Here is an 11,583-nt window from a genome sequence, read left to right as displayed (position 1 = left end):
CGTCCTCTTTTGCATTTCATAATTCATAAAACTGTCTCAGTATCGATGGACATGAATTATGCGATTCTAGATTATTTTGAAATAATGCCTATAATTTGTTCCTGCAAGTGTTATTGAATCTGTAAGCACCATTATCAACGTGGGCCATATGGCCCCCTTGGGGGCCATGAGATTTTTTCAGGGGCCATTAATATACCTTCCCTAGGCGTATTAAGGTGATGGACGGAAGGCGGGTGTGTGTGTGTGGGGGGGGGGGGGGGTAAGAACTCAGAGTTGGCATGGAGGGGCCACAACAACTTGCACTGGATTGAAGGGGGGCCACCACCAGAAAAAGGTTGAGAAACAGTGAATTTTATAGTATTAAAACCAATTTTTTTGGCACTTTCCTTAAGATAATAAAAAGTCTTCAATAATAATTAATTTGCTAAATGGAATTTAATGTCAGCAATATATATATACATATATATATATAATATAATATAATATATATTATTATACATATATTATAGATATAAATATAATATATATGAGATATATATATATATATATATATATATATATATATATATATATATATATATATATATATATAATATATATATTATATATATATATAGAATCTCTTCTTTCATTAAAGAAGTAGTTACTGTATCAAGATATTATTATTGGCAGGAAGGTGATAAGGAGAAAAATGAGAGACAGAACACGGTGAAATAGAAATCTTTATTGTTATTTGTACTATTCTTTCCAACTGGAATGACTAATCCTATAAATATCACAGACATATTTCTGGTAATTGCCCAGTTTGTGCCGCTACACTACGATATAAAATCTATGGCATAAAATTTGTCTTTTGCGGTGGTAGACGTTTAATTTTTGTACTCGTTTTAGGACTGCAAGATTCGGGGGATTATATTAAATATAGCTATCATAAAAAGGAAGGTGATAAATTTGTCTCTAATGTCTACAGATCTAATCGGCTACAGCATCTTTAGGTCAAGGGACTGACGGCATCAGTGGAACCTATTCATAATGACCTACAGGCTTCGAATCTATCTGATGCTTCGAACATATATACTTTTTTTCAGTGGTTTCTTCTTTTTCTTCGCTCCTCGCAGCTTTGCACCCTCTCTCTCTCTCTCTCTGTCTCTGTCTCTCTCTCTCTCTCTCTCTCTGCCCTTCTCTCTTGCCTCACCAAGGGCGCCAGCAGCAGTCATCCTCGGGATGGCGAATGGGGGCAAGATCCAGAGGCTGTGGAGATGGGCTCCTGCAGGGGGAGGCTGGCGGAGAGGAAGAACAGGAAAGGGACGGAGATGGCACACTAGGGGGAGGAGACAGAGGAACCTGGTGGTAATCTCCTGCAGGAGGGCATGTGGCCACGGTGTTAGCAACCGCTGTTGACACAACTCCGTGAGGAAGAATGTATGCCATCTGACCCGTCAGGAGATGAGCAGCGGGTACCAAGGATACCCCTCGCATCACTAAGGGATCGCTCAGGGGTACGTGTTGTTGCTGATGATGCCGGTGGTAAGTCGCCTCGACCAGGGGAGTGTTCGCTCGTGGCGAAGAGGCTGTGGGGGCGGCTTCTGATGAAGGCTGAGGCTGAGGAGATGGGCTGGAAGCTGGCCTGGCTCCCGCTCGGATGGAAGTCAGTGACTCCGAAAGGTGGAGTAGGATGCGAGATCGCTGTCCTCCCGTCAAGGAAGTGTCTCGCTCGAGGAACTGGTTCACTTCCGAGACGCAGTGGCTGAATCCTGCCAGGTATTTGGCAGCAGGGTCGACGGGGGTGTTGTGGCAGGGGGCAGGGGTATGCTGCGGCTGGCGGTGGAGATTCTGGACGTGTCTCACTGTCATCTCAAGGATGTCCGCCTTCTCTAGTTTGTTGTATCTGGAGGGCTGCAACCAAAAGAAAGACGGTTGTTGAAAGCTACACTCGGACAATGTAACAGAACTGTAAACATGAATAGCCTACACTTACAATTCTCCAAACACATTCTGTACACACTAACACAACATTCGTCATTCAGTTGCTGAATTTCCATATGAACAGAGTGATCTACTCTTGTTAGAACAAATATTTAGACAAAACGATCAGTCGGACATATACACGTATGCAGCACACACACACACACACACACACACACACACACACACACACACACATATATATATATATATATATATATATATATATATATATATATATATATATATATAAAAGTGCATTTGTAATTGTAAATGTACATACTTAATGATGATTAAAAGAAATGTGGAAGTTACACTATGACATTTATTAAAAATATCAAATGTCAAGACATTCTTTTGTTCACTTAAAAAAAAAAACTTTTATGTAAATATAATTTTTAGTTTTACGAACGAAATTCATAAAATTTTACAGGACTTCTAACAATTTACAGACGAGATTGTCTTAATATAAAACTAGTATCGAAACGTTCGAGTACTTACATCTTTCTTGAGGGCTTCCAAGACCAAAATTTTGAGTTGATTTAAACTGTCATTAATTCTCTGACGCCTCTTTTTCTCCATTATGGGTTTGTTCGTTCTCCTTCTTTCAGCAGCAGCGGCTTTGGCATCGCCGAACTGTCTGTCACTCGTGCTGGACGGCATCGTGTTGAATATAATCCCGGAGCTGGATAACACTTCCAGTGACACTACAACGAGAAAATGTAGCAGCTCGTACTTTCACTTCTTCCTACTAAAATCCTGAAGATACTGACTCACCAGCGAGCATCTTCTCAATTTATAAGATTCCAGCATCAAGTGGCTAGCGTCCTGGCCAATCACAAGACGTCATCTCAAGACGTTCGGAGTGCGTCAGCCACTAAGACGGTGGGAAATCCGTGACGTAAGATCAGAGGGGTGGAGCTAACGTCGTGTGGGTTACCCCTTGACTGCTCGTTCGTCGGCCACGTGCTCTATCAATTTAGAATGATTTCGTGGGCCATGCAATTAACGAAGATATAAATATAAAAGAATCAAAATTCAAAATATTGGACAAATTTCCGGGGTCAATTATACGTCTATTTTTAAGCCTCAGCTACTATTAATGGAAAAAGAGTCAGCGGGGAACACTTTTTGTGCCGACGATAAGATTGGTCAACAAAAAAACACGAGATGCAAAATGATACAAGACAATTCTTCTGCCTCTTTCCAGCAAAATCATAAAAAAATAAATACCGAGCAAATAGTGACGTAAATAATAAACGATGAACCATAAGATGAACTTTTAGAAAGCTTACGTGGATACATTACGCAGATATAAAAAAAATCGAGAGAGAGAGAGAGAGAGAGAGAGAGAGAGAGAGAGAGAGAGAGAGAGAGAGAGACTTACTTTGCTCTCAGTTAATTAAAAGAATGAAACTAAACGCGAAAGACGGCCGAAACCTCAACGAATACGACCTAACATAAACGCAGACTAGAATATAAGGATGGAAACGCCACAGCGAGGTATTAATTTCTGTTCGTGGTGTCGACTTAACTAAAATACCACTGTCAGTACATTAAAGTTGACGCATAATGTAGTTACAATCCAAGGTACGGTTATAGTAGTTATAGACTTGACCTTGGAGAGTAGCCACCATAGACTTTTCTACATACAATTCATGCGCTGAGTTTTACAGTTGGTAAAAAGGTCTCTATCAGTCGTATACATTACGTTTATCAGGGGAGATAGTTACTGATGCTGCATTAGACCAGTTTAATACATATACGTAGCAGGGATGAATACAGTTGGGCACGAGCATTGAAAACCACATCAAAATGAGCCACGAATGTATCCTGCGTCATCAATGCGCGTGCAATATGTTGCATACGTACATACAAATACACTACAGGTGGTGATAATCCCGTGTATTTGTAACTTTATACCTTAATAAAACAGATAAATAGATAAATTTGACACAATGCAAAAAATTTAAAAGCTTTTATCTTCTTTTTCAAGGATAACTTAAGTCATTTAAATTCAAACGATACCCTTAACACATAAGGTTTTATTTATCCAAAGGAACTTTCACCTATTCTACTGTAAGTTCACCCATGTGTCGACGAAACTGACTGCCTGTACTTAGGGTGCTCCAACAAAATACCCCGAGAATGGATGGACAGATTTTGATTATATTTGGTGGGAATATTCCATATATGACTCAGGGCGCATAAAGCAAATTTTACGATGGAAATCGCCGAAGATTTTGTATTTTTTCCATGACGTAAATGCTTAAATAATCTTCGCTCCTATTCACCAACAGGTAGGGCTGTCCAAATGAAGGGTTTCTGCAATTTTCATCAGAATCTGTTTTTAAGTGTTCACACAATGCTGCTGACATACGAACGAAGCCCAGAATAACCTCCTTGGGAGATGTACTAAATGGCTGTTGGATACACCTGACCCATCATACCTCAACAAGGCCTTCAACGACTGAATTTGCTGTTTTTTCTGTAAGCTATTTGACATAACAACTCAAGAGGAATGGTATAACGAGTGTTGAATACCTTTCACGAAAGCTATCAACTGAATAACGCTTGTAAGAACACTCAATCGAGAACGTATACATGTGTCAGAATCACAAGAGTGAATGCTATTAAAAAAAATATATCCTGTTTTATAACTTTGACTTTTGAGTTTTAAAGGTCAAACTTAGCAAAACTAATTACGAGGGAAAACTGTTCTACCTATTCCCTATGAAAAGGATAGTATAGGCCTGTAGGTGACCTCGAACTATTTAAACTATCGAAAATAATAGAATTGTTATTATAATGTATCAGTACAGTAAGAATGCTTCAAATATGTATCCGACTGAGCGATAATTAATACCAGAAGAAATCTGTCAATTTGTTACCCAGTCCTAATCGACCATACAGAGTTCGTGATTTGCATCAGTTGCAAATCTTACAAATAGGGGAAATTATAGTCAATAAATATTTCACGTGTAGTGATTTTTACGCATCGCGTTGTTAAAATATGACATAACTCCTAGAAAACGTTTCTGTAGGTATCAGATTTTCGTTCTCCGATCACAAGTATACTGAGCTAGACTTTAGGTACCATAATCTTTGTGCGTTTCAGTAAAGGGAAACTGAGATGGAAATGTATTCCCTTTTCAATATACATTTGGGTTACCCATCTCAAAGTTATTACACATCATATTCTACGATGTCTAAGGACCTCCTGTTTGCATCAGCATCGTGGATGCCTACGTTTATCACCTTGGGTTCCCTCCATTTAAATACCAACTCTTCTTCTTCTTCCCAGCTTTAACCCATTTTTATATGGGGTCGCCGTTGTGAATGAGTCGTCTCCATCGATTTCTGTCCTGTGCATCGTTCTCGTTAATACCTTTTAATACCATAATCACTTCATCTCTTTCTTGGTCTTCCCTTCTCCCTTCTACCCCGCACTTCCATTTCCACCGTATGTCTTCCAACATGATGTTCCTCTGGAAACATTAATATCATAACAGTATATAAGTCCAACAGAGCGAGTGTAATGCTGAAGGACATCCCGAACAGATCGTTTGCAATACTAGAACTGTCTTGATCGAAGTTTGTAATGAGATCCTTACATTAACCAAACCATGAATTATCGAGTAAAAGGCAAAGGAGCTAAAGCAATTCGCATTAGCACCCAGTTAAAGGCAAGAACGCATTTCTAGGAGATATCGCCACCATGAATTCTCTGCAGTAAATCACTAGATTTAAATCAGTCAAGCAATCTATCACTGTTTATCTGAAGTTGGAATACAGAAGGAGGGTGTGTGTGACCCCTTGCTTGTGATTAGGGCAAAGTCATAACACTATACTCTCTCGCAGTGGAAGTTTTGATAGACACTATTTAAATGCAACACTTTCGCTTTAAAGAACATTTTCTGAGAGAGAGAGAGAGAGACTAAAGGATGGGGGGAGGAACTATGTTACAAGAAAAACGTCCCAATTAGTATGAAGAGAGATACAAACTCCATAACGATATATATATGTAGATATATAGTAATATATAATATATATATAGATATATATTATATATTATATTATAATATATCGGAGTATTTATATATATAATTAATATATATAATATATCTATATATATATGATATATATATATATTATATATATATATATATATATAATGCACTGAATAGTTCATTGCCAAACAATTTATGTTTAATAGAAATTCATATTATCAAAATCTTCATTACACACAGTGTTTACCACATACCTCAGCTTACTTACAAAAAATAGATGAAGCTTCTCATCTCTACTTTAACTTCGAAATGGCTTCCAGATATTAGAAAAGAAAAGACGATTACTTTTACGAGCGATGAAATGGAATGTTACCGTGGAACCTGAAGGTGATTTTGCAATTAACGTCATATGTCGTACGAGGTGTCATTTTGGGGTTATGGGTACAGCTACCCCGATATGCCCTATAACCATAATGGTGAAGATATGGCGAAGATAGTGAACTAATATGTGAGGTAATGGGTATGTAATCTCACCGAATCGCTGTAATTTCACTGGGACAGATGAAAAGAAAATAAATTCACAGAAAAAAAACTTTTGTGGGGCAGTTTTTTTCTTTTTCTACCTCTCGCTGTCTCTTTATATCACTCCTTCCCTTAGTAACGTAATGACAAATAATGAAAGAATAAAAAGGAGAAAAACACTTCTATAACCTCCATCGGCCGGGACATAAGTGAATGGGTCTTTTCACCCAACCCTCATCTTCCCTCCTCCCTTGGTCTTTCTTGTCTCTTTTGGGAAGTCTCAGAGCTGGAAGACCTTTCGAGCAAAGAGGTCTTCCCTATTTTTTTTCTTTTTATAGGACTTTTATGGACGAAAACCGGAATCCTCAAATGCGGCTTTTATGCTTACAAGTACACGTATTACGGATGTGTTTGTACGCATGTGACACAAGAGTAAACTGGAAGAAGCACCAGACCAGACGACCTTTCTTCACGTCATGTTTTTGTAAGAAGTGACCACCACCACCACCACCACCGGCTCCACCGGGCCAGGGGAAAATGGTCTCAGGTACGCTTTAATGAAATGTGTTTTTAAAAGAGAGGGAAAAAGTATGGATGGCTTCATACAAAATCACGTGAGAGATAGGAGAGAAAATGGAGGGAGAAATAAAAAAGTAAAATTGAAAACTATGTCTCAAAGAAAAAGCTATTTTTTTCTGGGATTATATATATATATATATATATATATATATATATATATATATATATATATATATATATATATATATATATATATATTGTTCAGGGTTGCTAAACCGCAAAAGTTCTGTTTTGTACAATACTACACCGCTCGATCAGATAAAATAGCGGTTTTTGGAAACATATCGTTTGACCGTATGTAACCAAAAACTGAGGTACAGTTCCTCTGCAAAAAGTGAAGGAAATAGATAAATGTAAATAAACAAAGTTCTTTATAGTGAGCCTGTATTGCACCACTGTGGTGAATGTTATCCTTAAAGCGTGACTGGATAGACTTTGCCGCTTCATCAATCTCATGTGGACCAGTCTTTGAAGAAAAGTGTATTTTAAGCTTAGGGACCCTGACAACTGAGGCACTTTTCTTCATACATTAATGCAGTTTTTGGGTATAGTTTCGTCTTATTCATAGCCTGGAAATGTTAGGATGTTAGAATGATTAGCTGAGAGCGACCCCATGTAAATAAGAAGACTTTTGAAGCGTCTTCTTTTATAAATCCCTCTAATGGATTCAATTTTTTCTCTATATGAACTGGGTTTTTGTGAAGACACACCTTTTTATTTTGCCACGAGAAGTATAAATAATTTAAATTTTAACAATTTAAATCTCAGCTTTACATCAGCCGTCACTACAACCGACAGAACCAGGAACTATATAATAACAAAAACAACAGCAACAACAATAATTCCAAGAAGAATAACAAAAGCAACTGAAATCCACGACAGTTAAAATACCTGTCACCACGAAAACAATACTAATACTCCGGCAAATAACAAAAACAACTGAAACCCATAACAGTGAAAATATCCACCAGGAGGAGGAACCCTCACTGACAATGGTTCTCGAAGAGATTTACAATATCACGGAGGGATAGAGAGGGTTTAATAAGCAGTGAGCCTGCAAGAAAGACAGCAGTCGGAGGAGAGGCTGCTGGAACGAACGCCGGGGAGGAGACTCAACACCAGATGATGCCGCTTCGGCAGATGCTCTGACGAAGGGCAGCGTGGCGTGAAATGCCGAGTCATGGTCCACGTTCGTCATGTACCTCCTAAACCAAGACCCCCTCGACATATTATAGGGGAGGGGGGATTATATTATTATTATTATTATTATTATTATTATTATTATAATACCAAAGGACTCAACTTCTATACAATAAGGTTACACCTGCACCTGCCGAGCTTTGGCAGCTGAGATTGCCCTCGCATGTAAAAGAACACAATACAGAAGAAAATAACCAATAAATGACAGGTAAAAAGAGAGACCAATAAACAGAAGCAGAGGCATTCAGAAACTGCAATGATTTCGGCAGGACGTTCTATATAATTTTTTTCTTTGATGGCGGCCGGTTGGAGGTTACGTACTCGTAAACCGAGGCTGTTATAGGCATCAGAAAGTGGAAATGAATGGCAATTCATCCGTCTTCTCATCCATCGACCGAACCGCGTTTATTGTTTACAAATCGAGTCGACGCCAGACGTTTTTCACCCAAAAACGTTTACTACGCTACTGAACACAGGTTGAAGATGTCCCAAGTTCCGCTACAATGGCGTTTATCTTGTTTATCTTGCATTTATGAGGTATAAAGATTTCTTATCAATTGTTGCTGACAAATGAAAGTATACATTTATTTGATTTAAATCATCATTACCTTTACTACCATTTGAATTAGTTTTGCTTCATGAAAAGTGTACAATTGCCTTCACATTTGATAAATATGTTGATTTTAAGTAATCCATTGGATTAGCAAAAAGAGTATTTGCAGCCCTACATGAATCTTCTATAGCGACTACGGACAATGTCTCGTTTGATCACTTTGTCTCTTTTCGTCCTTGAACACAAACTAGGAAAAATCACGTCATGAGGTACGAAAACCAGTGAAAAATGATAACTATGATTCCAGCATTATCACCTAATGTCTCTTAAGTCCTCAAACGTTTAGTGTTTATTGTAGTTTAGATATTCAGAATCATTTATTTAGCCAGTAATTAATACCTGGAATTGAAAGAGGAGGAACTGTGCTTTTCATTAATTCCATAAACTTCTTTCGGCATAAATATATCAACATTTCATTCACGAACAACAGAAATCCTCAGATGATTCTTGGGACGTTTCAGAATGGGCTAAATTCCTTTGCCAGAATTCAATATTTCAAGAAATTCAACTGGAGTAATCTGGCCTCTATCCATGAATAAATAGTTAAATTTCACAAAACACAAATACTGACCACCTCTCTCTCTCTCTCTCTCTCTCTCTCCCCATGTCTGTTCTTCATGCTAGGATTTCATCCGACTTTTAAAAGCCCTGACTTGCTTTGAATTACGGCATTTTAGCATAGATGTCATCTTATGTATGCAGACGTATCTCTGGAAATAATCTCTGGAAATAACTTAGTAGCCATGTACTCTGACAAAGAGGAATCTTATACACGTGTTGAAATGAGAGTATCGCTCTCAAACGTCAAAGAAAGCGGTGGGTGAAATAAAGTCATAAATCAGGAATGGCTGGCACTAAAACGCCCAGCGCTCGTCCTTTTAACCCTTTCGCTGGAGGTGGAATAGACCACCACAATGGACAGCGTTTAGGGTCCCCCAGACACGCTTGTAACAGGTTCTTTCAATGCGTCATGGAGGCAACAATCGTTTCAGGAGGATGTGGAGGACACGGAGAACCTGGTGAGGTGGTAGGGGGGCGGGGGAGTGAGGTGCGGTTCGGCCTCCTTGCTTGGGATCAAGGAGCTCGGGATGGATCTGTTGGGGTAGGTCCAGGCAGGGTAAGTAGTGAGACTGCTCCTGGCGGTAAGATTTGGGTAAAAGGGCGTGAACCCACTACAGTCTGCTCGCCGAACGAAGTTAGGACCCCGACCCGTGATTTAATATTGCAAAAAAACATCGCTTCAGCTGTTATTGCATGTGAATCTGATGACCTAGAATATTGCTCAGAGCTTGGTAATGTGTAAAACTAACAAAAGAGACTCGCCCGTCTTCGCTCAAGGCAAATACAATAAACATACAACCAGCGACGACGAGACTCAAGAGAGAGAGAGAGAGAGGATGGTTGGTCAGTGTTTCCCTGTTATCTCCACCATCAACTGTTTTGGAGATTCCCTCGGTGCTTCCAACGGGATGGTGGGGTGGGGGAGGGCCTAGGTAAATATGGGGAGTGAGATACAACTCGTGTATGCGCTTGGGGGAGGCGGGGGAGAGGACTTGGTTACTCACGGTAGCACATTGGGCCTAGTAAAGATGTCTGCGGTTGCATGCGCAGTGTGGTCTTACTCGAGGGGCCTCAGTAACCTTTCCGGTTTGTGAAACCATGTAGCAGATTATGGTATAAACGCAGTCAGGTAAAAAACAGTTTTGATATCTTACTGTCCGTATAAAGAAAAAAAAATGGAACGTCTTAATTAATTTTCCAGTGAATGAAAGGATGAATAACATTTCGTGTATTCATATCTGTTATTTGTAGTGTACGCCATATTACACGAGTCAGTATGATATTTAAATATAACTTACAGCATATTGTCATTTGAAAAGAAGTCTTCTGGCGAAGAAAGTCAATAGATACCCATCTTTTAACCTGATGAAACAGGAACTAGGCCAGGTGTGTCACTGCCTTAGGCCCAACTTCGCGCGATTACAATCATTCAAACGTACGCGAAAACACACACAGAGAAATAAAGAAACAAGTCTTTATTTATTGGGAAAACACGCCTGAATATTACTAACAAAATAAATAATGAAAATAATTAAAATAATTACGCTTTCTTTAATGTATTGGGTAAGGGATCATTTGGGTACGTTTCTTGAAAGTAATAAACTCTTCGCTTTTATTAAAGCTAGACATGAGGAATGTGTTCCGCCCACTAGATGCCCCGAAGATGAACACACGCATATAAATTTTTTAAAAATTATATTTATCATAAACATCTTGAGCAAGATAGAACAGAACCACCTTTGTAACCAAGATCAAGGGCGCCATAAGTCTGAAGTCGGGAAAAGAAAGATCAATGCACCCGAGACAAAGGAACAGGGGAAAACCTTTGGTTATTTTTGAAGGACCTGGAGGAAATTCGCCAACCCGGGAATAGAGCAATCACTTTCAGTCTTTGAGGGAAACAGAGGAGAGCTGCAACCGCCACACCCCCAGGTGAGCATAATTAGACGTAGTAATCTGGATGGCAAGACAGTGAAAAACAACAAAGGAAATTACAGCGTCCAATTTGTTTTGTTATGACGTCGACCGCTTAAGGCAAATCGTAGTTCTGATCAACAGCAATCCTGCCAGATTTTTCTTATACGTTCGTACATACTTCAGACTTGCATCGGTGTTTTTCGAGTGCTTACAATA

The 11,583-nt window shown here is 39.0% G+C and overlaps 1 protein-coding gene across 1 annotated transcript; it reads right to left on the bottom strand.

The window, feature by feature from the left end:
- Nucleotides 1-704: 704 nt before the first annotated feature.
- On the bottom strand, nucleotides 705-2,721 carry LOC135208255 (transcription factor HES-4-like). Its single transcript, XM_064240371.1, has 2 exons — nucleotides 2,467-2,721; nucleotides 705-1,896 (listed from the first exon to the last, which is right to left on the bottom strand). The coding sequence occupies exons 1-2, from the start codon at nucleotides 2,626-2,628 to the stop codon at nucleotides 1,192-1,194; spliced, it is 867 nt and encodes a 288-aa protein (XP_064096441.1). The 5' UTR covers nucleotides 2,629-2,721; the 3' UTR covers nucleotides 705-1,191.
- Between the last annotated feature and the right edge of the window lie 8,862 nt (nucleotides 2,722-11,583).

Source organism: Macrobrachium nipponense, chromosome 35 (genome assembly GCF_015104395.2).
Source record: "Macrobrachium nipponense isolate FS-2020 chromosome 35, ASM1510439v2, whole genome shotgun sequence".
Classification (NCBI taxonomy): Eukaryota; Metazoa; Arthropoda; class Malacostraca; order Decapoda; family Palaemonidae; genus Macrobrachium; species Macrobrachium nipponense.
Note: the sequence above shows the minus strand (reverse complement) of the source record. Positions and strands in the feature narration are given on the sequence as shown.